At 41.1% G+C, this 27,931-nt stretch overlaps 1 protein-coding gene across 2 annotated transcripts in view; it reads right to left on the reverse strand.

Moving 5' to 3' along the window:
- Crebbp (CREB binding protein) overlaps positions 1 to 27,931 on the reverse strand; it is a 129,746-nt gene that overhangs the window by 28,836 nt on the left and 72,979 nt on the right. Inside the window, exons 4-16 of one of the 2 annotated variants that reach the window (XM_021184469.2) lie at positions 23,446 to 23,686; positions 22,065 to 22,178; positions 13,565 to 13,810; positions 11,932 to 12,034; positions 11,529 to 11,675; positions 10,703 to 10,820; positions 9,689 to 9,860; positions 9,170 to 9,214; positions 6,819 to 6,943; positions 6,126 to 6,314; positions 4,349 to 4,762; positions 2,881 to 3,060; positions 1,875 to 2,064 (exon numbers count right to left, since the gene is read on the reverse strand). In XM_021184469.2, coding sequence (XP_021040128.1) covers positions 1,875 to 2,064; positions 2,881 to 3,060; positions 4,349 to 4,762; positions 6,126 to 6,314; positions 6,819 to 6,943; positions 9,170 to 9,214; positions 9,689 to 9,860; positions 10,703 to 10,820; positions 11,529 to 11,675; positions 11,932 to 12,034; positions 13,565 to 13,810; positions 22,065 to 22,178; positions 23,446 to 23,686 — 2,284 coding nt within the window. The remainder of the gene's footprint in view (positions 1 to 1,874; positions 2,065 to 2,880; positions 3,061 to 4,348; positions 4,763 to 6,125; positions 6,315 to 6,818; positions 6,944 to 9,169; positions 9,215 to 9,688; positions 9,861 to 10,702; positions 10,821 to 11,528; positions 11,676 to 11,931; positions 12,035 to 13,564; positions 13,811 to 22,064; positions 22,179 to 23,445; positions 23,687 to 27,931) is intronic. The other variant, XM_029470633.1, reaches the window with a different exon arrangement.

The following is a 27,931-nucleotide window of genomic DNA, read 5'->3' on the forward strand; positions in this document are numbered from 1 at the left end:
TGAGTGCCAGGACAGCCAGGGCTACACAGAGAAACCCTGTCTCGAAAAACCAAAAAAACAAAACAAAACAAAACAAAACAAAAAACAACCAAAAACTAAGTGAGCTGTTACTTTAAGGACAAATGATAGTATTTGTTGCCAAGGGTAAAATGGGGGTTGTCATCAATTAATGTTTTTAAAAACATATCTGCCACATGAGCTTGATATTTCTCAAAACTTTTTAAGATTTGTTTTATGAAACTGATAACGTGAGCATCTGGAGGAGGAGGGGTGGGGGGTTGTTATTACAGCATCAGGTATGTCAGTACTTACTCAATGACCTAGCACTCTGCAGGTCACAAAGGATGATGTCAACTCACCTTCAAGAGCCTCAGCTAGCTGTCTCTTCTACCAGAGTATCTATCCCCAGTTACCCCAAAGAGCCACGTATCACTCCTCTCTTCACTAATAAGTTATTGGAATGAGAATGGATGTTCCTCACACAGTTCAAACAATATTGTTATCCTCTATTTTTTTTCCTTCGAGACAGGGTTTCTCTGTAGCCCTGGCTGTCCTGGAACTCACTTTGTAGACCAGGCTAGCCTCAAACTCAGAAATCCGCCAGCCTCTGTCTTCTGAGTGCTGGGATTAAAGGCGTGCACCACCACGCCTGGACAAACAATATTATTCTTAAGACCCTAATTAAGTTGCCTAACTCTTTTCAAAACATTGAAAGATTACAAAATAATGTCATATTTTTGGTCATATTTTTGCTTCCACAGGTAGAGCTCTGGTTCTATTCTTCAGGTGGGGTGGGGTAAATGGTACCACTAACAGACTTATTAATTTAAGCAAATCAAATATTGTTTCTCTGGTTTACTTCTTAAAAGGAAAAAGTAATGACAAGATAATCCACATACTCAAAACCTCTCTGCCCCGGCGACTGTAAAAGAAGTAGTGCCTTTCCTAGCTCTGCAGCTTTACTGCTCAGCCACCAACAGTGTACTCTTTCTGAAACGTGTCTGCCACCTGCAGCTCTCAACTTCCAAAGTCCTGTTAAGCAAGGGCCACTTGCCAATTTTCCAACACCCTATTGCTTTTTACTGTGGACACAGCTTAGCCGAAATATACCCAAATTCTACTTGTCCTGAGCTAAGTGCACACATCTGTGGCCCACCTCATGCCAAGTCACAGCTCCTTCCTGACCTCCAGTGCTCACACAGATCGACAGTGATCCTTTGCTTCAAACTACAGCATTTTTGCTCATTTTCCATCCTGATTCCTTCATCAGCTTTTTCCTGGCTCTGCAGAACCTGCACTGCTTACGCTGCTCAGAGACCCAGAAACATTCCAACTCTGCCCCTCTAGTCAGTGACGTCATCTCATCTCAGATACAGCTCAGGGCTGTTTCCCTCAGATACAGCCACAGTCTGTCACTGTTACTTTTCTCTCTCTCTGTGGACGTGTGGATGGGGGGAAGGCTGTCTATGGTACTTGAGTGTGTACAGGTATACACACCTTTGCATGCATTCATGGATGCTAGTATATAACTGGTTCCCTGCCTTATTCCTTTAGGTTTCTTACTGAATCTGGAGTTAGACTGGTGGCAGGCAAGTTACAACTTCCTGTGTCAGCCCCACTCCTCCAGTGCTGGAGTTAGAGAGACATGTGCATAGCCACACCCAGCCTTTTACATGAGTGCTAGAATCCAAACCCAGGGCTTCATGTTTGCCCAGCAATCTCTGCCACCCTGCTGTCTCCATTTCCAAAGGTGAAGCTTAGAGAATGAGAGACAAGGAACATGAAAAGGAGTTTGTAATTATTTTCCTGCCTCAGCTTTTAATCTTTGGTGTGGAAGCGCAGCTTAGTCTGACATTACAGAAAACGTGACCTACTTTTTTTGCGTGGCTGGGAAGGAGATGTTGACTGTGAGGCTGTGTCGTTCGCACTGCTCTCTTCTTCCTCTTTAGCTTCCACTTTTACTGCAGGTTTCTTTTCTTCTACTTCCATTGGCTCTGACTTCTGCTCTGTCGCATCTGTCTCTTCTTTTACTTGGGAAGAACCTTGTAAATCCTCTTCCATCGTCTTGAGAAAAACAGAGTCAGAGAACAGGTGTCTATGATACCTTTGTAACCCAGGCCAGCTTCCCCTTGACGTCTGCAGCACACAAGCTTGCTGAGTACTCCCTTAGTCAAAGGCACTGTAAATATTCTTTTTAGTTCCCCACTAGGAAAAGGAACAAAATGTCTGATGTCTACTTAGTCACTTTATACAGCACCAGTACAATCATAATTCTAATTTAATTTAATTTCAATATAAAAGTATGTTTACATGCTCAGTAAAATATTGATACATCTAGTTTGAAAATAAGGGTACCTTGGAAAATCAAAATTAAGGATCAAGACCCTATGCTCTGAGATGAAGAGTGTGATATGAGACTTGGACCAACTGGGAAGCCCATGCTACTACCATGTGGCACCAACATCACGTATGACACTGGCTGCCATAAAGGAGTATAAGGGTACTGATGACAGAGTTGTTCAACTTTTGAGAAAAAGCAGACTATCTAAAGTTTTATTTATAACTTCATGATTTTTAAAATACTGAACACAGACCAAAAACAAAAAACAAAACAAAAAAAACCCCCCACAAAAACACAAAAACAAAACACATTCCCAGGCTGGATTTGGCTCTTGGCCTACTGATTTCAACTTCTGCTCTAAGTCAGTAAATGAACCTACTACCCCTTCTGCAGAACTAAAAATGAAAGAAGAATATTAACAAAAAGATTTGTGGAAAACTGGAACAGTTAAAATGAATATCTAACACCATGTTAGGTCCTGAGGATAAATGGTAAAGCTGCCATACATAGCTATGTACTAAGGCTGAGGGAGCATCTACCTCAGACCGAGGTTCCCCCTTGGATTCAGTAGGATCAGGCTCAGCTTCATCTGTGTGCACCTCTGTCTTCATTTCCAGCATGGGCACATCAGGTCCTGGCTGCTGGGAACTGGTTTCAGCACTGGTCACAGAGGAGGGAGTAGGGACTCTATTATCAATGCTGGCTGCTGCCTGAGAAAGCTGCAAAGAAATCACAATCATTCACCTCTGTAAAGCAGAACCATAAATGTCCTCCCACCGCAGTCTGCTCATTATTTTTCTTTATAACCTCAGTACTTAGTGTGAACACTAAAGGGCAGACGCTCCCTGAGGAAGCTTAACAGTAAGTCACTGAGTGTCAGAAACACAATGACTGACTTCTTACCAAAAATGAAGAGCTGGACAAACAAGAGTTTTCTAAATTCTGACATAAAATTATTTTCTCTCTGCTTTCAGACTGGATTATTTTACCATTATTTCTCTTCAGTAACATTCCTACTTATGGGAGAAAGGCAAATTATAAACTATTTAAAAAAAAAAGTATTTACAGAGAGGTCCTGAAATAATGGCCCATATGAAGCATCTATCACAGGGTAGTGATGGTGGTGGAGTAAGCAAACACTCCACTACCACGTAACAGGCTCTAAGCACTACATAAATTAATAAAGGAAGATTGAAAAATTAAATACAAGTGTTTTAGAGGGCATAGGATGCAGCCAGTGGCAAAGTGCTTGCCTAGCGTTTACAAAGGCCTGGTTTGAAGTCAAGAAACATAACTAATTGGAGACAAAAACAAAGAGAGTAAGTATATGCCCTTATAGAGAAAGCAAAATAGTAATGTCATCTTTGCAACTGTTGCATGATTAATTTTGTTATTCTACAAATATCCTAAGTATCTAAGAACGAAATTAATGCAAACCTGGGAGGAGGGGATCTGTTGTTTCATTATGAATAAAAAAGTCATGTATTCTGAAAGAAGGCTGGACCTTTATAGTTTGGAGCGAAGCATGATAACTAAACCCACAGAACTAAGCACAAAAGCAGTCAAACCTCGACAGTATTACTCTAGAACAAAAACCAGGTAAGAGAATGGCAGCACACACAGTTCAATAGTTCTGTCCATGCTGTGACATACTGATGATTACTGACTTCTATAAACCACTCTGACCAAGGGAAACTGTAAGCCATACCTTTAGGGCCAATAGTGGGAACAAATCACAGTTTACTACAATTTCTCACTCTCACACACACACACACACACACACACACACACACACACACACACACACACGAGTTTTTCGCACCAGAGCAATCTGCTATAGCATCCTGACAGACAGAATAGTCTTTTATATTTATAGATAGAGTCTTACTTTCTAGCTCTGGCTGGCTTCAAGCTCACAAGATAAGCCTGCCAGTGCCTTGAGTGTCCGACAGACCATTCTTAAGGGACCCTGTACGAGTTTGACTTGATAAGGACAAAGAGGCTCACCGGTGTGCCAGGAGGCTGAGTATGCACAGGCGTTGGTTGCTGCTGTGATGACTGAGGAGTAGCCACAGATGGTGGCTGCACTGGGGTCTGAGGCTGTGGGGTCACCTGAGCCTGTGCTGCTGCCTGGACTGTAGGGGTACTCTGTGTTTGGGCAGCGCTGGGCACTGAGCCAGGAGTTGGGGTAGGAGTCTGCCCAGATGACACAGGAGTGGATGGCTGAGTGGGAGCTGCTGGCTGGGGAGGGGTCATCCCTGGTGCCGTTGGATGTTGGAGAGAGGGCATGCCAGCAGCTGTGGAAGCAGGAGGTGGAGTCGGGTGCAATGGTGACTGTGTCACTGGTGGGCAAGGCAGCTGGCTGGCCTGGGGTGCCAGCATGTTCAGAGGGTTAGGGAGAGCACCTCCAGGTACCTGGCCCTAAAAGAAATAGTAAGAATATGTAAAAACTATTTTACCCAATTGAAACCATGAGGGACTTGAAGAAAAAAAAAATTAATACTAGTTTCTTAATTAGTTCTGCAAGTTTCAGGAGGATATTGCATTTGTAAAACTTCAGACTAACCATTTATAGCATGAACCACACCATGTAATAAAATTAGCACTAAAATCCTTCTCATACTTTGACTTACACAACTCCAATATCTGGTTACAATAGTCATTGCTTAGGCACATATTTACTTAGTTTACTAACTTCATGTTTTGGCACATCTACTTTTAACTTGGACCACAGAAAAAGGGGTTTTGTTTTGTTTTTTAAATAAGTTGAGACACTAGAGCATAGAGCACTGACTGGGGAGACCCCTAACTTTAAAAAAAGAATCACAATGGCTGTTCCAGAGAGAAATTTGACCTAGGTACCACCAACAGTTTTATAGGATGACAACCACAAGCAGATTACACGTTGTCTGTAACTACTTGTACATGGTTAAGAGCAGAGCTAACAGTTATGACTAGGAGTATGACCCTGGAAAGAGAACATATTTACTATCTGGCTGTTGAACAGAAAAAGTTTACTACTGGTCACTGTGGCAAATGGCTGAGATAGAAGGAGTGTAGCCTGGGCTACATGGAGAGACTCTGGAAAGGGAATAGTGTCGGTTTCCTTATCTCTGTTCTAAAGAAATGAAATGATAGGGAAAATTAATCATTACTGAGTAAACCTAATATATTCAACAACTCATTCAGCATTAGCTAAGTGTTTAAAAGGACATGCCTTTTATATTTTGAGAAAGATTTAGCCTATTTTAAATACTTTGTATGCAGCTGACATTTGATACACTACCAAAGTAAGGGAGAGCAGTAAAATGGATGGAAAATTCAGCTGAAATAACTCAGTAACTGAAGCATGCTCATGGGGAGAGTGCTATTCCAATGATTCTGATAGCTTTGACCCCAGCACGTAGTAAGATACAAAACAACCGAGCCATTAAAAGAAAATTCACCCCTTCTTAAAGTTCCAGTATTTCTCAGAATGACGTTAATCTTAGATTTCTAAAGCACACAAACAGCATCCAAAATCCAAAGGTAAAAATACAAAAGTAACAAAACAAACAAACAAAAACCAAAACCAAACAAACAAACCCCCCACAACCACTTTATGTGTGAAGTTTATCTAGAGGGAACAAGAAGAATTAAACACAAATTTAAAATTACAGGGCAAAATGGGAAATGGAAAGATGTATATTCTAGAATTCTAGTTTCCATCAACTAAGACAGGATCATGTCACAGAGGCTGGGGCTACATTAATACTGGTTGACCAGGCTCCCACAGTGAGTGTACCTGTGAAACACCTGCCTGGGCTGCTGGCTGCCCCATGCCCACACTGTTCACACTCATTGCCCCACTGGATGATGGAAACTGGTTCTGTGGCAGAAACTGGTTCTGAGTAGGTGCCTGGGCCATAATGTTGTTGGCATGGGTGCCCATCATATTTGGAGGCTGAGGCATCCGTGAAGGAGAAATGGCCATCTATAAGACAAAAATCAGAAGTGTTAGGTCAGAGTCTTCAAGAGATACACAATACAACGGAGATCCAAAGCCTTACAAATCTAGTACACTTTGGTTTTAAAGACCACTACTTCCCAGGGACTCCCCAGTTCCTAGGCACTTTCTACAACTTCTCAAGCAATCTCAAGTCAATGCTGAACTGTCTTCAGAATGGCAATCAATAGCATGCCTTTAATTAGTTGCTGATGTGAACAGACACCAACAATATAAGCCATTGGCTGCCTGTTCCTCACTGACAGCAAATACCTACAGAATTATTATTTCAAAAAAAAAAAAAATCAGCATTCAAATAGTCCTCATTATACCAACAATCCTGTTTGTTTGCTCGTTTGTTTTAAGAAAACAAGGAATTAAAACAATGCTCAAATTCAAATGAGTAAGTCCCCTAGAATCTTCAGGTAACAATGGAGTAGTCCTGCTTAGAGAACACTCTACTGAGCAAGGACTGAGAGGAGGAGCACTTACACCCGGAACTGAGGCCATGCTGTTCATCTGCACAGAGTGGTTCATAGGAGAGGCTGCACGAGGTCCCATGGGTGCCTGTGGCAACTGGACGTTTCCCAGGGACATTGGGTTAAATGAATTCATCCCTAGAAACAGTTACAATGTTCATTAACAAAAGCATTCACAGGAAAAGAAATGCACTCATCCAATAACTCTTAAGACAGACACAAGGGAAACAGACACAGAGAGGAACCGAGCCCACAAGCAGATCAGAGCAGACTGTAGCAGCCTTTCCATATCTGACAGGGGCTGTGAGTGGGAGGGCTAGGGAAGCTACAGTAAGATGAGGACACGAGGGCAGGGTAGAACTAACCAGAACTAATGAGCACAGAGCACAGAAGCGACAAAACAGACAAGGAGGTCTTGGGCAGCACTGAGTCTACCTCATCTATCTGAGCACACCTTCACTTAAAAGACCCTAGCCAGGCTTCCAAGCATCTTGGCTAGGATGATACTATGGTTAGAATCTGTGCTAAGACTAACCTTCTCAATTTTGCAAATATCTTTAGCAGAAAGTCCCAAGGGCTACCCTTAGACTTAATAGTTAGCAGAAATATCACACCAATGCCAAAGGCTTAGCTGGGAAGTATTTTCAGACCACAGAGGCTAGTTCTCATGAACTTTCTACAGAAACTATGTAAACTGTGGGCTCTAAATGAAACCTCAGTTCAAGCTGTTATTCTGCCCATCGCTGCAATCTGACTCCTTGAAGGCTCTGAGAAGCCTGCCTTGCCATTGCTGTAAGCAAGCAAGAGAGGCTTCTTCCACTTTCAGCGACTATCCAAACCAAATGCCAACAAGATCCCAGAAGACTTTCTAGGGAGTGTATAACAAATGTAAAAGTCTCTCCTCCATACCAAATTTGTGCAGATACTAAAAAAAAAGAGCATGGAAAGTAATCCACATTCACGGGTACTGATATTTCCAGCAAAAAGGGCTGGTAAGCATGACCCAGAAAACAACTCTTCTTATCACCTGCAGCTTACGAGTTACCTTGTCAGACCCCAAGTCAGCATGGCTCCCTATGCTCAACTTCTCCACCACTTAACTTAATCCCCTCTCAAATGCAATCCATCCTAACAAGTCCTTGGCCAGTTTATCCAATGTGTATCTCAGTGTGCAGCAAGAGTCACAACTTTAAATCAAGTACCCTTCCCTCTCAAACTGATCTGTAGACTGCAATACTGTCTTAGTTAGGGTTTTACTGCTGTGATCAGACACCACAACCAAGGCAACTCTTATAAAAACAACATTTACTTGGGGCTGGCTTACAGATTCAGAGGTTCAGTCTCTTATCATCAAGGTGGGAGCGTGGCAGTATCCAGGCAGTCATGGCGCAGGAGGAGCTGAGAGTTCTATGTCTTTATCCAAAGGCTGCTAGTGGAAGACTGACTTCCAGGCAACTAGATCTTATGCCCACACCCACGGTGACAAACCTATTCCAACAAGGCCACCTCTCCAAATGGTGCCACTCCCTGGTCCAAGAATATACAAACACCTTTCTTTACTATCTGGGTAATGCTCCCATTTTATTTCACAACCTGGAGCAATACCCTACAGTTCAGGTCTTAGTGTGTCAAGAGCTGAAAATCTCACAAATGGCCCCAAGCCCTGAAGCCCAAATAACAACAGAACCTTGAATTGAGCCTTCTATGGTTTAGACAGCTATCACTACTCCAGGCATGAATGGAGCTCTGCAGCTGGGTGTGGTGGCGCATGCCTTTTAATCCCAGCACTCGGGAGGCAGAGGCAGGTGGATTTCTGAGTTCGAGGTCAGCCTGGTCTACAGAGTGAGTTCCAGGATTGCCTACACAGAGAAACCCTGTCTCAAAAAAAAAAAAAAAAAAAAGAAAGAAAAGAAAAAAGAGAATGGAGCTCTACACACAGCCTCCTGTCATTGAGAACCACTCACCATCTCCAATTCTGATGGCCTGGAGCAGCACTGTATCTTCTTGGTCCCCTACAAGTGCCTGCCACAAACTGGCTCACAGACTCCCCAGCTGAGTATTCAGAAAGGCCTTTTCCTTCCTAGAGTATGTTTCTTTTACCTAATCTCCTAATAATGTCACCATTGTTTGGTGGTGGGTTTGTATGTCAGTACAAAATCCTATTTCTGACCTCTTTTAAAAAAACTCTGCAATAATTTCCAAAATTTAATACAAGAGACTCACATTATTTGGTGGATTACATTCTCATCAGAAAGAGGAATAGAAAGAACACAAAAGGGAAAATAGGGGCTAGGTGGAGGGAGGACATGTTTGATGCTGCTGAATGTTAAACTAAAATATGGCTGACAATAAATAGTTAAATACCTTGAGAAACCTGCATGCGATTCACTGGCAAAGGCAGGGGCCCATCTATAAGGGGGAAAATGTAATTAAAAATAAATACACATACATACACACAAACACACACACACAAACACACACAAAATACATTGAATCTAAAAGACACTTGCCAGCACACCCTTTTAAGATATCTCCCCTATGCTGGGCAGTGGGAGATACCTTTAACACCTTTAATCCCAGTACTGGGGGGCGGGGACGGCAGCGGCAGAGGATCTCTGAATTTGAAGCTAGCCTGGTCTACAGAGTGAGCTCCAGATTAGCCAGGGGTGCACAAAGTAATAAGCCTGTCTTGAAAAACTTGGTAGAGAGACACCAAAAAAGAAACAAAAATAAAAGATTCTTCCCATAAGGCAAGCTCATACAAAGAGCTTTCAAAGTGATTTTTGGAGAACATAACTCTATAGTCTTAAAAATATACTCCAAAGAGTAAAAGAACACTACGCAAACAAACTAAGGACTGGTAGAGAGAAATGCAGTTCTTACTTGGAGGTCTTACAGACTGGGCTGGTGGGATCACAGGGGGCTGAGCCCCAGAAGCTGGTAAAGCCGGCTGGTTACCCAGGATGCCTTGTTTATGTAAACGTGACCTCCGCTTTTCTTCTAGTTCTTTTTGTATTTTATAGATTTTCTCTGCTAATAAATGATAGTATTCATCCTAAAAAGAAATAATAATTAATATTAAGGTACTGAAAAACATGAGAGCCCATCATTTAGTTTGCATGTTCTAACTAATAAACTCACTTGTCACTCATGTTTTGCTGTTGGGAGCTGAACTTGGCCATGATGCACTAAGCAGGTACTATATCACTGATACCACTGAGCACATTTTAAGTGCATTGACAAAGAGGTTTGACACATCTGATAAACCAAAATCCCATCCCCCCTGCTCCACCTAAATTCCTAGTGATACCAGCATACCCTTTAGTTTTCACTTTATTGAACTAGTGACTTTACTAGACGTAACAAATTGAAGGTACAAACACTGCCTTTTTTTATTTTTTGCACAATTGAACTTTTTCTTTGGTATTCACTGACACTACCAATAATACAAGAATCTGGGCTGGCGAGATGGCTCAGTGATTAAGAGCACTGACTGCACTTCTGAAGGTCCTGAGTTCAAATCCCAGCAACCACATGGTGGCTTACAACCATCTGCAATGAGATCTGACTCCCTCTTCTGGAGTGTCTGGAGACAGCTACAGTGTACTTACATATAATAAAATAAATAAAAATACAAGAATCTTAAAGAACACGCTCTGTGAAAAAATATGTTCCAAAGATACACGTTGATTTTATAGATCTTCTGTACTCCTTCCTAAACTATGACACTTGTGCTTCACAAGGTGTCTAGGAATCTCATTCTTACTTGGACATGTCTCTGTTCAGGGTACTCAAGTTAGGAGTCTCCTAGACCATGTAGATTCTCCTAATTCTGGATAACTAACTAGACAAATGCCATTTCCCACCTATAGGTTCAACAGCTGCTTAGCAACATACCCTGCTATTAGCAGACTCATACATGTCTCCCTCCACTTTCTTAGCATAGGCAACCAGGTTCTCCATGCGGCGATCTTTCAGAGCTGCAGGGTCTGGAGTTGGGAAGATGGCTTGAACGCTGAAAGAACAATGTATTCTATCAACCTGCTTTCAAGGTGGTCACAAGGGAACTAAAAAAATAAAACCAGGAATGGCTAGCTACCTGTAGAGGCCCAAAGCTCACTGTTCATTTCTTCTGCATGAACATGGGAAACAATACTAACCGTGCAACTACACATCCAGAATCTACATACCAAACGTAAATATGTGCTATGCCATTTTAAGAAGCAGTATGATTCCAAATTGCTATTTAGAAACTATGCATTATAAAAACATCAAAGTAAGTAGAATCAATAGTTGATTAACTTCATTTCAACTCAGGACATATAGTATGAAAACATTACCTTTCTGTACATAAAATAACTGTCAAACCATCTGTACTTACCAGACCAAAATTTCCCCAATTTTTAGGGAGCTCTATAACTAGTTTCAAGTCATTGAACATGGTTGAGCTCAAAACCAAAGAGGATGGCTTCAGGTCATATTTCTATGCTCTCTGATGCCACTACACAACGGGGACCAGAGTCCGAGAAAGTCAGCCTTCTTAGGTCTCTTAGCAGTGGGAATGGCTTTCTGAAACAAGCATGGACCCTTGCACAGCTCTGAGCTGTTAAAATGTGGTTCAACATGCAGATAAAAAGCACAACATCAAACATCTACACACCCACAAAGATTCAACAGTTTCCTCAGCCACAAAATGTGACTCTGGATCTCAAGGGTTACATACAGTTTATGGACTAGATGACTCCGTAGGTCCTGAGTCACATGTTCATGCCAGCCTTTTCGAACACCACTGCTGGAAGGAGGCGCTGCTGTGGGTATCGTGCTGAGGCTTCCAATGTTACCAGAGTTTGAACCATCATTCATCAGTGGACTAAAGAAGAAATAAGGATACTTCAAGCAGCTACTCAAGTGAATCAAATGTACTCCACTTTCTTCAATCATATGACTTAAAAAGTTTAAGAGAAGCAAGTAATGTATATCCACCAAAATTTACAGTGTTTCATTGGCTGTTTTACATTTATCACTTTAAAAAGAGAGGCTGAAAAGACAGCTCCACTGTTAAGAGTGCTTGTTTCTCCTTCAGAGGATCAGGCTTCAGATAGGAGTTACCTAAACTTTGGTCTTACTTGGTAGCCCCCAAGGAAGTTGGAAGAGCTGATTCTGAAATCAAGTTTGGTGGCTGTTGATCTGTTGTTATTCCTCCTGCTGGAATACTCATAGGGTTGTTTCCTTTAAAGACAAAGAAAAATGAAATTAATTCCTACACAATAAACACTTCAAGTTCCTATAATAGATGAAAAAGTGAGTATATAAAGAATAGCAGAACACAGTAGGACAGAAGCTCTGAAAGCTGTATTTCTCATTAGTGTAAGCTGTAGTCTCATTAGTCAACCAAGTCCATCATCAGCTCCTTCCCACTCTTACTCTACAGCCTAAAGAGAATATGCCCTGGAGGCTACAGAGTGTCCTAACAGTACTCTATGGCTACTGAGAAAATGATCACTGCCCATTTGATGCCTTCAGTTTTTCTGTTTCCTTAGTGTCAAACAACTACACTGACCCGCCTGGCACATACCTGTGTGTTGGGGCTGTTCTTACATGTCAGAGAGTAAACTTATAAAAGTTAAGTTTAGGAGAAAACAAAAAAATAGGTGTTTTAAAAAATGCAAACTCAGAATAATATAATTCCAAAATACTACCATCAAACAGGAAGGGTGTAGACCGAATTTGGAACCCTGCTGATAATAATTTAGGTATTTATCCAGAAAATAAAACAGGGATGGTTTTAATTGGTCCATCTCCCCCTCTTTTTATCTCTCTCTCTCTGCACTGCTGTATATCAAACTTGGAGCTTCCTTCATGCACACTAAACATGTGCTCTATCACTGACTCACATCCCTAATACTAACTGGTCATTTTGTAATGACTCAATTTTGAATCTAAAAAAGCTAGTGCTACCAGTCACAACTTCATTGATAGCACTGTTCACCCTAGAAGAGTCTGAGGTTAAAAAGGACAGAGGAAAATGTTAAGGAAGTAACAAAAATTGTGATGATCAGCAAATGTTTAAAGCTGGCAAATGCCGGGCTACAGTGAGCAGAGGAAGCACTGACTTACCCATAGGCAGGTGACAGCAGCTATTGAATGTTACTGCTAACCAGCCTGATTCTACACGGTCACTTCCAAAGTGACCACAAAGACAAAGACATGTCAGGACTCTACCAATAAGTGGCATACTTAAGAGCTCACTCAAAGCCAGGCGTGGTGGCGCACACCTTCAATCCCAGCACTCGGGAGGCAGAGGCAGGCGGATTTCTGAGTTCGAGGCTAGCCTGGTCTACAGAGTGAGTTCCAGGACAGCCAGGGCTACACAGAGAAACCCTGTCTCGAAAAACAACAACAACAACAACAACAAAACCAAAACAACAACAACAAAACCCTCAAAAAATGCCCACCCCCCAAAAAAAGAGCTCACTCAAGTTGGATTCTGCATTCTGAGCCACAATAATGTCCTTTATAAACTGTCTAGATAAAGTGGCACACATAGAGCAAATCACTACCTCACTTGAAATGTTCTTTTTACAACCATGTACCATCTTCCCTGCACATTTACACCTCAAGTTTTCTCTGGAAGCCTGTTGATCAAAAGGAATGGATCTGAAGACAGAACAAACTGGAAACAGCCTAAGGCTCCAGTAAGCACCATCTTCTTTACAATATACCTGGAGGCAGTTAGTTCTTGTGTGTTCCTTCACTTACCTAGGGCATTGAGAGTCCTCATCTGCTGGTGGGCTGGAGGCTGTGCTGGTTGCTGGCCAGGAACCTGAGGCTGCAGCTGCTGCGTCTGAGGCTGGTTCATGTAGGGGAGTCCTAGGGCAGCATAGGCCCGCTGCATGGAACTGGGGTCTATGGGATTTGGGTTACTTAAGGAAGTGGCATTCTGTTGCCCTGCACCAACAGAACCAATTGTGTTTTGAATTCCACTAGCTGGAGATCCCAGGATGGCTAGAACAACAGACAGACAGATAAGGAAAAAGGTAAGTAAAGGGGAGAGGCCCTATAAATGAGTAACAAATAAACTATAAATGAGTCAAATAAGCTTTTCAAAGATTAATAACTAAATCTAGCAAGAAATAAGCATCACGGAATCTATTTTGTCTAGCAGTAGTTAAGGAACAAAAATCTAAAGCAAATCTACCCTTTATGTCTAACAGCAACAAAACATAAAAAATTAAAAAGAGATCACTTAGTAAAAATTAGTATTTATTAAAATCTAGAGATACCTAGGAAGTCAGTTACAGGAGTGTCAAATGTATGCAAAGTACATAATTATGAATGGGTCGACAACTACCTCACAGTGAAGGAAGGAGCCTTCCTACAAGCTGTTGCCCCACCTAGCTTTTAGTATTCACTTCTGTAAACTGAGAGAAATAGGAAAGGGGAAACCTGGTTGGACACTTCTTAATCTATAGATCTATGAGGTGACCTTCTAAATTACAAAATGGCATTTCTCTAAACTTAATTGTTTAGAGATGGAACAAGCGCGACTTGAGGATCCCAAATGAGCTTTAATTAATGTAGGTGTCACCTCAGTATCACTGATATTCAGGATGTAGATGTGCCTCATGTAGCTCACCCAAAGCCACAAGCAGCACACAGAGCAGCTGTCCTACCTGTCTGTCTAACCCCAGGAATTAGAAGGAAAAACACTGTCCACATAATAAACTTATCCAGACTTTTTGGTCATTTCAAGTTTAACCAATCCACCCACCCATATAATCCATCCATTTGATGAGTTTTCTGTATGGCAGGTTTTCTGTCACACTATTTTTTTTTTAAGAGGTCTGGGGGCTGGTGAGATGGCTCAGCGGGTAAGAGCACTGCTGCTCTTCTGGTGTGTCTGAAGACAGCTACAGAATACTTATTTATCCTAAGTCTTTGGGCTGGAGCGAGTAGGGTCTGAGTCAGCCTAACCTGAGCAGAGGTCCTAAATTCAATTCTCAACAACCAGATGAAGGCTCACAACCATCTGTACAGCTACAGTGTACTCACATACATAAAAATAAATAAATACATCTAAAAAGAGGGGTCTTTTTAAAAACTTATACAAGGTTTAGAGTTATGTTAAAAGTAAAATCACAAAGACCCGTTTTATGTATTAAGCTTATAAAGTTGGCATTATATGATTTTGACATACAAAACAGTCACAAAGGCTTTCTTTTAGTTAGTAATATTCTTCTAGCCAAAATCTATGCAAGAATAATATAGAACTGAAATGCTTATCAGATTAACTTAATTAAATGTGTAAAAAGAAAAAAAAAAACCTGTGGTAATTAGCCATTCCATATTATTACCTTTTCTAATAAGGACAGTCAAATCTCAAACTCATTAGCACTCATTAGATACACTTAAACACAGCAAACAACTCATCATCAATAAAAGGCAATTCCCAATATACACCTCAACAAGAATATAGCTGAAATAGTCAAGTATACAATATCAAGATCGTACTTGAAAATATAAGCTTGTACCCTGTTATCATGGTAATTTTTCAAAAAGAGTTATGACATAGAAAAAGAAAATAATTATCTGGTGTTCCCTTGTATTCACTGGCCTCACTCATTACCAAGATATTTATTCTCATTCTCTCGCTCTCTTCCTCAGCCGCCCCCCCAACCCCACCCCCAATCTTCTCACAAATGCTACTCAAGTGTTCAACCCCAGACCAGGACAGTTTACCTGCTACCTTCAGCCTAAGAAAGAATAAGCTGGCCCTCCCTCCCACTCTTTCACGTGCACATCCTAAAGTGTCATCTATTTAGATAAAATGCCCACCACAGGATGAAGACCATTCCTAAATCCAGAACCACATATGCAGTAAACAGTCTCATTCACCACACCTTCTGATGGGTGCTGCTGACACAGTCACTCTACTTTGTGTTTATGTTAAAAACATGTTCCCTAAATATATTATTTTCCTTTTGAAACAAAACACACCTAGCAGAAAACATGTAGAAATTTAGGAACTTGACAATTTAACAATCCAGACCAAGAAGAAGAAACCACAAAGAGATTTGACACTAAAACACAACAACAGGAGCTCCAAACAATGCTAGTGTATGAAAAGCACTAACATCTAGGGTTACAAGAATTCATAGTGGGAGGATGGACTGAGATCAGTCATATAAAAGGAGCTACCATATTCCATATTCTTCTCTAAATTCCCACAGGGCCCACTGGTCTATTTATCTTTAGGCATTTATACTTTCATACTAGGCTCCCAGAAACACTGGCTAACACACAGTCAATGTATTCCTTGAGCTTAGACCTGCTGGTGAAAAAAAGAGTAATCTAATATTTATCCAACACATATCAAACCACAACTTGAGACATTGATCAGAGAAAAACCTGTTCATCCCATCCTGGACATCACTGCAGACTGGGACTCCATATGATCCAGCTGACTCTTCACCTACTCTTGTCACACTCGGATGCTATTGCTGGGAGGGTTCAGTATCAGAGTTTACTCTTCACCTGCTACATGGGGCTATGTGAAGTGCTACAGGATGTAGTGTAGGGGATCTGTAGCCATCTGCCCCTTGCCCACCCCAAGCACCTTGAGGATGAACAAGAATAAAAGAGCCTTAAAGGCAGCAATGCTCACCTACTTGCATCCCTGACAAAGAGCTTTCTGCACTCATAAACTGGACATGTTAATGAAGACTTTTTACTTGGTCTTTTCTCTTCTGAAGTTTCATGTTGTAATACACATGTCACCAGTCCCTTGAATGTCATATTATACCCTGAGGAGTTCCAATACTCTAGCTAGTTTATCACATCTGAACCGAGACACATCATTGAGTAGTTTTTTGGTTTTTATTTTGGTCTGTTTGGTGGGGGTAGGGGAGACTGAGTTTTGCTATATAGCTATGGCTGGCCTGTAACTCACTATGCAGCCCAAGGAGGGCTCAAGTTCATGGCCTGCTCCTGAGTATAGTGATTGCAGGCAAGAGCCATGGTTTCTCACATATGTTTGCCTTTTCTAATGTATGCTCAGTGCCTTTTCTGCCTCACTGTTGTAGCTAAAGTAAGAAATCATAGCTTAGGAAACAAAAGTCCACATTCATTAAGGGTTCTGTACAAGACTTACCTATCAATCTCTGCTTAGGGGCAAGACAGTCTTTCCCCTGTGAAATATATATGTTGCTAACATAAAACATCCTATTAGCCAGTCACCATCAGGCTCTAATCATTTCCAATAAAATTGGGCTCAATTTGAAAATTCAACAAAAGCCAGGCATGGTGGCACAAGCCTTTTAATCCCAGCACTCAGGAGGCAGAGGCAGGCAGATTTCTGAGTTCGAGTCCAGCCTGGTCTACAAGGTGAGTTCCAGGACAGCCAGGGCTATACAGAGAAACCCTGTCTCGAAAAACCAAAAATCCAAAAAACAAACAAACAAACAAAAAAAAACAAACCAAAGAAAAAAAGAAAAAAAAGAAAGTTCAACAAAAACTGACACAAATTAAATTTCAAACTCAGTCAGAGTGGTGGGAGACAAATCAAAATGCAAGCTAGGCAGTTATTCTATTCATTCTTAGATTGCTACATAAAACAACAACAAAAACAACCAGTGTTAAGTTGATTCCAATCTGTAAGTAAAGGGTACTCCCTCATAGTCTCTCTCAAACAGAAAGTCTGGAGTGCCCAAGTTCTCAAAGGTGGCTTTCCTCAGAAGCTAAGACACACCGGAGGGCAAGAAGCAACTGTTCTGATCAAGGAGGGGACAGTGAGCTCATGGCTCTCTTACTCTGTAAAGCTATTCAGACCCTACTTCCCAACCCAATCTCTATTAGTATGTTAGAGGCATCTGGAGACCACAGGGCTCCCAAGTGGAACTGAGAGCCTGACCAGGTGGGGCCAGGAGGTGCTCTATCCAAGTGAAATCTGAGGCTGATTTTAACTCAATATAATAATAATAATAATAATAATAATAATAATAATAATGATGAAAGGTGTTTTAAGTAATCCAAAATGTATCTAGAAATGAGATAAAGAGCCACTCCATGAAGTAAGGGCCAAGGTGATAAGGACACTGGAGCAACAAGCTAGAGGACTGCTATCATAGTCACTGGAGATTGTTGTTCTGTGATTCTGCCTAAGTCTGGGGCTGGACCTGGGCTGTTCATGAAGCACAGGTCTAAATCCCTGTGGGGTTCAGGTATAGAGAAGCCAGGGTCTTCCTCATAGAATACGTCTATTCTTCCTTGAAGCTTTGACACAAACCTGGCACTTGTAGTCACCCCAAAAAACTACAGCTCAGATTTTAATGTACCCAACAAATGCTGAAAATTTGTTAAAAATACAGGTTTTAGTACAAGAAACCTAGATAGGGCCCAGCATTTTTATAAAGCATGTCTGGATATTAACTATGAGTATCAAGACACTCATGGGTTCCAATATGGGAACTCAAGCACATGTCACACAGAATCTACTAGAAGTTGTCTGACCAGAACAGGACTGATGATAAGTGAACAACTATTTCTATGATAGGTGGATAACTCATCATCACAGTTAAAAGAGAAAGATCAAACAGACCCCAAAATAACAATATGAGTTTCTTTTCAAGCAATATCATATTAGTGCCTTAGTAAACTTCCCAAGATTCTGTCAGTAGAAAACACAGAAGTTTGAGAATGGAAAATGTACCTACCAAGGAGAGGGCACTGGTCAAGATCTGTAGGAAATATATGTTCAGAAGGTAGAGCTTTGACATATCTGTTGGTAGCTCCACAGAGTGAGCCTCAACACAATTATCTCTAAGCCCAGTGTTTTAGTCACTGTTGGAGCACCAAGACCACAGCAACTCTTATACAGGAAGGCAACGAACTGGAGGCTTGTTAGGTTAGGGGGTTTACTCCATTATCATCATGACAGAGAGCATGAAGGCACATATGCAGACCTAGACTAGAGTTCTAAATCTGCACCCCCAGGTAGCAGGAGGAGAGCCACTGGGCCTGGCTTGGACTTTTGAAACCTTAAAGCACACCCCAGTGACATACTTCCTCCAAGGCCACACCTAATTCTTTCTAACAGTGTTGCTCCATGATGACTGAGCATGCAAATACAAGTGCCTATGGAGGGCCGTTCTTATTTAATCCACCATACCCATTATTCTTAGGCTGTGTGTTCTGCTGGCACCTTACTGCCCTTGTAATTTTATTGATCCTGGGTTCCATGAGCAACACTTTTCTCTATGAAGGTCTAGGCATATTCTCACTCCACCCCGTAAGGCATACACAGAATACCTCACGCCTATTCTTGATCCTTTAGGAGAGACCATTACTACTTTTAAAAATATGACATAGCAGCAACCCCCAGAATCCCAGAAAAGCCACTCCCCTAAAATAAAAGTTAAGCATGAAACTGAAGCTCATAATTCACTGAATTAATATCAAGCAAATACAAATTAACAATAGTGGGGGTTTTGTTGTTTTGTTTTGTTTTTGAAGGGACGTGGTCTAGCAATATATACTCTAAGATAGCCTAGAAGTCAAAATCCTCCTGCCTCAGCTTCTGGAGTACTAGAATGACCAACCACACTAATTTTTAAGATAAATATTTCAATCTTTAGAATTCAACCTGAACACACTGAAGGGTTGCATTCACTTTTTTCTATATATAATTCTTAGTCTAGGATTATAAACCATAAGCACAATTTTCTAGAGAAAAGGGGGCACTGCTAAACATTCTCCCCAATGACATAAAATAAATTCTATCTCACACATCTAAAAGTATAGAGCCAAAAGACCACACTCAAAATTGAAATGTAATTTAAGAAGCATTTAGGCTGGAGAAATGGCTTAGGAAAGTGCTTGTAGTACCACCATGAGGAGTTGAGCTCAGGTCTCCAACACTCACATAAAAAAAGCACATTGTTGTGGTGACAGTATGTGTCTGCAACCCTGGTGCTGAGAAGGCAAAGACAGGCAGATTCCAGTGGATCACTTGCTCATCAATGTATCTAAAACTATGAGATCCAGGTTCAATGAGAGACTATCTCAAATAAAAAAATTAAGGTAGAGGGTGATTAGAACAAGACACCAGATGACCTCTAGCTTCCACAGGCTCACATATGAGCAAAATCACCTATAGGTACACACACAATTAAAATTTTAAAAAGGAGCATTAAAAATTTTTTAGCTTTTTTTTTCCCCCATTAAAAATTTTTGTAGCAGGGCGTGGTGGCACACACCTTTAATACCAGCACTTGGGAGGCAGAGGCAGGCGGATTTCTGAGTTCGAGGTCAGCCTGATCTACAGCGAGTTCCAGGACAGCCAGGGCTATACAAAGAAACCCTGTCTCAAAAAGCAAAAACAAAAATAACAACAACAAAAAATTGTGCAGAGATCATCTCAACTCTCCCTGTGACTTTACATCATCACAAACACCCCCCACACTAACAGCTCACGTTATAGAAACACTGTGGTTTACCACTTGAGAAAGCATGCTTTGAATCCATTTTCATATTTAGGCAGTTATAAGGACATTAAGAAAAACAAACCATGTTTCTTTTTTTCCTCTCTCTTGAACAAAAACCACATTATTTCTTAAAAAGAGAAATTGCAAAGGTTAACAATTTTCATAACAGTTTGTACATACTAAGCTCAAAAGATCCCTCATAGTCACATCCCAAAATTAGAACTTAAAAAAAAATGAAATCCTAGCTCATTATTCATGGCTAATAAGACCCACTACTCCAGAACTTTATGTAAGAAATGTCAAGAAAAATTCATATATTAAAAATTTAGGAGTTACAAAGAAGGCTAAAGTACTTATCAGACAAGTGTAAGGACCTGAGTTTAAATTTCCATAGCCTGCGTAAAACCAGCCATGGCAACATGCATATAATCCCAGTTCAAATGCCAGGGGAGATAGAACAATCTCTAGATACTCACAGGCTACCCAGCTTATATACACAGCACACATAAACAACAAAGACCTAGCCTTAAATCAAAGTAAAGGGTAAGAACCAACATTTCTGACCTATACCACACGCTGTGGCAAATGAGTAACCATACACACACACACATGCATGCACACGCACCTCCAATACATATACACAAAAAGATTCAAGAAACTAAGTTTTCAAAGAAACTTAATTGTGGTGGTACATCTGTAAGGGAAGAAGACATCAAGGCCCAACATCCTGTTTTTTCCAATGAAGCATGGTATACAGTGTGAATCAGCTCACAGGAAGAAGAGTTAGATTCATAAGAAATCAAACAGAGCAATGGCTCCATAGTACTTTTAGATTAGAGTGGTTTGCCAGTACAGCCAGCCAGGAAGAAAGCAGCACATGCTCACCAAGCAGGTGAAGATGTTCTAAGTGAAGAACACCGAGAACATGGGAGACAAGTAAGATTGTGAAAGATGAGAAAGACTGTGTCACCCTGAAAGATCACTAAAGAAGGGTATGTCTCCAATTAGAGCATGCCCACCCAAGGGCATCTTCTAGATGTGCAAATGAGGGGCATATTTAAAGACCACAATGTAGCCTCTGAAATGACAGCAAAGGTTCTTAAAACTGAGAAGAGGCATTCATATCCTTCTTAATGCTCTGATGCCTAAAAACAGCAGGGATCCAGGAGCCACATGTAGTAAAGAATAACCAGTACAGAACACGTCACATCAAGGACTACACAGATGATTCAGAAGACAACAGAACAATGGAGATGAGCAGGATGTGTAAGTCCTGAGGCTGAGATTCCCAGTCTAAAGCTCAATAAATTGATATACCAGCAGGTGTGGAAACTGCTTAAGCAAAAGTTTACCAGGTTCTTATACTGATATAACCTAACAGGTTATTCACAAAAAAAAGGTGTCCCTCTACTGCTCCCTGATGTCACTGTTCTTGTGGGTAACCTGACATTCAAATCCTCATACTAAGTATTTGTCAGAAAATACCAAATCTTCCTGAGAGCATTTGATGGAAATGACCTTGCTGCTTTGCACTTGTTCAAGTGCATGTATGTGAGTTGGTGGAGGGAACTGAAAGCCCAGCAAGGCCGCGGCTATTGGCAAAATTCACTGAAATCCCATCTACCCACTGAGCTTGACTGCACCAGGTCGCTGTCAGCCCTACCTCACCCAGCATGTTGTGCTGGTGACCCTTGCCCACTAGCTCCCTACTCTCAGCATTCTCTTAAGAACAGTTTCTATTCTCATCTCCAAGCTTCTCTGCCCCCGTGCTCACTTACTTTGTTGGTTTCGCTTGTCACTGGCATTTTTCAAAGGGAGGCAAACAGGACAGTCATGTCGTGTGCAGTTCTTCCAATGAGAGATGATTTGTCGTGAAGATGCACAATGGGCAACTATGACCAGAAAAACAACGAGATGTTATTTTTCTATCCAAATCGTCACACTTTCAATTACACCTAAATTATAATGCCAGATACCATTAAAAAAAAATGGTAACAAGTGTAACCATAACACAGTACAGGCAGTCCTTAACTTACAAACAGGCCTTCCAAAAAGTTTGTAAGTTGACTGTCAGTAATTCCAGCCAAAAAATTCCCATAGTAGCAATGTTATGAATGATGGGTGATTAAGGTTCCGCCCACAAAATAGAACAAAAGCCATCAACCTCTGAAATACCAAGCATCTACAATGAAAGGCAGAACAGAGTTCTACAATGTCACCATTAAAAATAAAAACATTACATTATATTTAAGGATGAAACTACCTAAGAACTACCAATAAAGAAATACAGATAGAGAAGCCAATGAGCAGTCTGTGGAGATTCTCAAAGAAACTCAGGTTACTTTGTAAAGTACTTGAAAGAGTAGCTGACCCTGTATGTTTCCCATCTTCATATTCTAAAGTCTAATCTTTCCCTGTTCTGTGTTCCCATCATGATCAGGGTTATTCCAGGAATTCACAAAGAAACCATGGGACAGAGGGGAGAGCAGGGAGATATTTTACCCAAGGTTTATGAACACAAGAAAGAAGAGAAGAAAAGAGAATAAAGATTACAAGAATGCATGGCTGTTGACAGGAAAAACTTCCTTCAGTGAAACTGAGGCATATGGTAAAAATAAATCAAAAATTTAAAAAGCAGATGCATGTACCTAACTCCTTCCCTCTTTAGGAATGGTGACTTGGATACCAACAGAGCAGCCTCAAGACAGAGGGCAGAGGAGCAAGGCAGTGGGCCAACTGATAGTCTAAATCCATGAAATAACCACAAGACAGATGCTGGGGGTGTGGGAAAAGGTGTGTGCCTGCCTGTGTGTATCACTGCCGAACCACCACAACACAAACATTAACAAGTAGTCTTCAACAAGTAACAGAGAAGTCCTTCATGAAAGGAAGAAGAAAAAGAACAAATCCGGGGCAGAGCCTCATGCAGGAGCAGTTCAGAGTATCAGAACCCCAGATCACCTGCCCCACAGTAGGTACACTTTCCAGGGACAGCTGAGTGCCACATGTGGGGACTGTGGGAACAACATATTCTAGGTCACACTAAAAGGAGGCCAGCATCTAGGCAATGCAGGATTCCAACCACCAAAGCTGCTGAAAAAAAAATAAAGGCCAAGTCGACCCTAACAACAGTTCACTAGTTCAGAAAAGGACACTTACCTTGGCAGGCTTTCCCAGCCTGACAATGTGTCATGTGATTCAAAACGTTTTTCATGGTTCGACAGTGTGGGAGAGAACAGGCTCGAACCTCTCCATTCGCTTGCTCTCGTCTCTGACATTTGTGGGCATGAAGCAGTAGAACCAGCTGCTGCTGTATCAGTTTGCGTTTTTCAGGGTCTGCTGTGGGGCCTGTTGCAATTGCTTGTGTGGGCACAATTCCCACTGATGTTTGCAACTGGGACTAAAATAAAACAAAGTAACAAAAATGTCTTATTAAGTTTTTAGAGTTTTTATGCTCTCTAATTATTTGAAAAGCTCATCAACAACATAACCAAAAGAACTGGTATAGTTTTCTTTAATCTACCAAAACATTGAGAAGATCCAAACACAAAAATCAACCTAACTTAGATGCAAAGCTGCCTCACGAGCATTTGAATACAATTATCATCCAAATAGCAACAACCAGAAAACAACACCTGCTCTAGACTGCAGCGACACGAACTGAGTCCACCCAGCCCACCCAGCCGTTAGCTCCCATCAGTGGAAAGCATGCTTCCCTTGACCCAAAGGATACTGCTGCTTATTTAGGTTCCAAAGAGCAAAATGTTGGCAACTTTGTGTGTTCAACCTAACAAAGACTGCCTTGAAGAAGTGTAGCCCACAGCTGAGGATCAGAGCCACCTTTGTTTGAAGACACCACCCTGCGCCCTATACATCTCGTTGTAGCACATGCAGAGGACAACACATGCAGTTTCACTTCACTGTGGTCACCACTTTTAGAAAGGCATAATATACTTACTGAAAACACAACAATCAAGTATGATTTTTAAAGCTTTCTTAAGAAAGAAATGTTTTGTTTTTCATTATTTCCACCCATAAAAGATATTTGGCAATCTACTAAAGCTACAGAAACTGAGTTGGATTGTTTTCATCTGTCTGAACAAGCATGATGAGCATAACTCTCTAATACAAGGCAAATGGACAAAGAAGCCTGTGGGCTCTTGCTCTCTACAAATCACCAATACTCTTCACAGACACATATAGGCTTACCAAAAAAGAAAACTATAATGTCTATAATATACATTATATCATCCATACAGCAAGGGTTAAATAATATCCTGATAATCCCAATTTGAGTCACTAACACTGATTTATCTTTTCTATTATATTTTAATATAAGAAACACTGGGGCTAGCAAGGCACTTGCTGCCAAGGCTAATGACTAGTTAGATCCCTGAGAACCTATATGATGGGAGGAAAGAATCAACATACAAGCTGACCTGACCTCCATAATCAAACATAAAAAAATTTAATTAGATTTATTAATCTTACATGTGAGTGTTTTGTTTGCATGTATGTCTACGTACCATGTGCACATACACTTGGTACCCAGAAAGGTCAGATGGATGCATGAGATCCCCTGGACCTGGAATTACAGATGATTGTGAACTACTGTATGGGTACTAGGAAGCAAATTTGCATTCTCTGCAAGAGCAACAAGTGCTCTTAACCACTGAGTCATCTCTCCAGCCTCAATTTAAAATTAAAAAAAAAAAAAGCCAGGTTGACAAGGGATGCTTTCCACTTTATTTAATGAGAGACTTTTTGGTCAAACCTGAAGCTGTGGTTTCAGGTAGACTACCTGGTTAGTGAGCTCCAGTGATTCTCCTGTTGTCTGCCCTAGCAGCCCTGGGCTAAACAGGGATTTAAAAAATGTAGATCTTAGATCTAAACTCAAATGCTCACATAGGCACTTACTAACTGAGCCATCTCCACAGCACTGGCTGGTCCAATTTTTATGAAGTTCCTAGAAACCAAGGAGCAGATCTAATTGCTTCTCCCAGGTTGGCACTTAACAAGCAACAAAGGGCTGCAGATGGCCTATCAACTTAAACATCCAGTTTAAAGTCTCTTCAACTTAAACATCCAGTCCCTACTACCCAGGAAGTCACTAAGAAATCAACAGGGAAGGGTCTTAGACAAGACCTTCCCTTTAAAGCACAAAAAGTGGCAAGATGGTTCAGTCTCAGGAAGAGAGAACCAACTCCCAAAATTTGTCTTCTGACCTCCACACATGCATCCTAAGATACTGTGAACACACCTGCATGTAACCACAGCATGTACACACACACACGCGCGTGCGCACAAATACAATTTTTTAAAGAATGGCACAAACTAAGTGTTGCTTCTCAAAAGTAACCCTCATAGTTTATACAATTTTTGCAATAGCTTAGAAAAAATTTTGAAAAATGGTTAAAAAATATAAGTGGATGGGAGGACTAGAGAAATGGCTCAACAGTTAATCGCACTGACTTCTTTCAGAGGACAGGGACTTGAGTCCTAGCACCCATAAGGTTGCTCATAACTGTCCATAACTCCAATTCCAGAAGATCCAAGCACACATGAGCTATACATATATACAGGCAGGCAAAACAATTGTACAGATTTTTAGCTTTTTATTTAAAAAGATAAAAGGGAACTAGGTGTGATGGTACATGTCTTTATCCCATCACTCAGGTGGCAGGGGCAGGCAGATCTCTGTGAATCCGAGGCCAGTTTGGTGTACACAGAAAATCCCAGTGGAATCGGAAAAGAATGGGGAAAATTAGTTGTAAATCATGGGTCTTATTAATACCCAGTCAGAACCAAAAACACTAAGAAAAAAAAAAAACAAACCACAAAAAACACAAACTCTTAAAGTCTATTAATAAAAGACAATCTTTAAAATGTGCAAAGAATGTGACTAGATATTTCTCAAAAATAAGAATGACCAATACAGACATTAAGCATTACTATTACAGAAATGTGACTCAAGCCAGGCATGGTGGTTCACATCTTTAATTCCAGCACATGGGAGGTAGGTAGATCGGTCTCTGTGAGTTTGAGGTCATCTTTGTCTACATAGTGAGTTCCAGGACAGCCAGGTCTATGTATAGAGACCCTATCTCCAAATAAAGGGTGGGGTGTGGGAAGATCAAAGCCACAGAGTATAGTTTTAGAACCAACAAGAGATGGATGCTAACAGCAACAGTGGTCCAGTAGAGGGGGACATGGAGGAACTGGACACACATCACTGGAAAGAACCTAAGTTGCTAGGAAAATGTCTGGCATTCAACACAAATCAGGACATCACTCTACACTTCTGGCACATATCCAAGATAATCAAAAGGACATGTTCATACACAAATGTGTTAAAAAAAAAAAAAAAGTTCACAGCAGTATAACCAGGAACACAAAACAACCCAAGTGTTCATCAAGAGAAGAATAAAATGTGTTCTACTCTAACTAGAATATTTTTCTAATCATTAAGAAATGACATGTGTGACTTGATGTGCCAGGGTGAGGTGAGGTGATGTGCCAGGGGAGGGGTTTCTCCTTCTTGGAGGAGAGAGGATAGGGGAATGGGGGAGGAGCTGTGTGAGGGGGGACTGGAAGGAGAAGGGGAGCTAATATTGGGATGTAGAGTGAATGAGTGAATGAATGAATAAAGCCAGAAATGACATATTTATGGGGGTAGGGAACGGGAGAACTATATATACACTGTATGATTCCACTTCTCTTTAATGTCCAGGAATACATAGGAATGGAACATAAATCTAAGACTGGCTACAGCTGAACATTCTGGAGAATTGGAAGAGTAGCTGCTACTGGTACAGTGTTTCTTTGGGGATAATGAAAATATCCTAAACTGACTAAGACCGTGGTTACATAAAGCCATGGAGCTGAGCACTTTATAAGAAAGAATGTTCTATGGATGACATCTTGAAAAGCTGTACTCTTGTTTGGTTAGTTCTGTTGCTGTTTTGAGGCAGGGTCTCTCACGGAGCCTAGTCTGGGCTAGTCCTGCCCTCCACTTCTCAGATGCTGGAATTATGTCACTTTGCCTAGCTCGATAAATCTGCTTCTAAAATGTCACTGGTCATCAAATAAATCAAAATAAAACAGATGTTTTACCCATCGATATGGACAGTATGGGAAATAACCACTGTGGTTGTTGAGGGCATATAAGAAAAGTACTCTTAGCCGGGTATGGTGCACGCCTTTACAGCACTCGGGAGGCAGAGGCAGGCGGATTTCTGAGTTCGAGGACAGCCCAGTCTATAAAGTGAGTTCCAGGACAGCCAGGGCTATACAGAGAAACCCTGTCTTGAAAAACCAAAAAAAAAAGAAAGAAAGAAAAGAAAAGTATTCTTAAGTGTTCTGGTAAAAATACAGCTCGGTGTAATATTTAAAAGACAAACTTTCAGACTTGGAAAAGAACACTATCAAAGGAAACGTGAAGTCCTTCTGGTTGTAGGGAGTAGGAGTTGAGACAATGTCTGCAATGTGACCCAGAGTCTGCCTCTAGAATGCTGAGATTAAATGAAGGTGCCACCATCACCAAGTCCATGTCATTTTCCCCTCCCTCTCTTCCTTTCCTTTCCTTCTTAGTGGCACTGGGCACTAAACTCAGAGCTTCATGAATGCTAATATGTGCTTTATAACT

This window comes from Mus caroli, chromosome 16, assembly GCF_900094665.2.
Source record: "Mus caroli chromosome 16, CAROLI_EIJ_v1.1, whole genome shotgun sequence".
Lineage (NCBI taxonomy): Eukaryota > Metazoa > Chordata > Mammalia > Rodentia > Muridae > Mus > Mus caroli.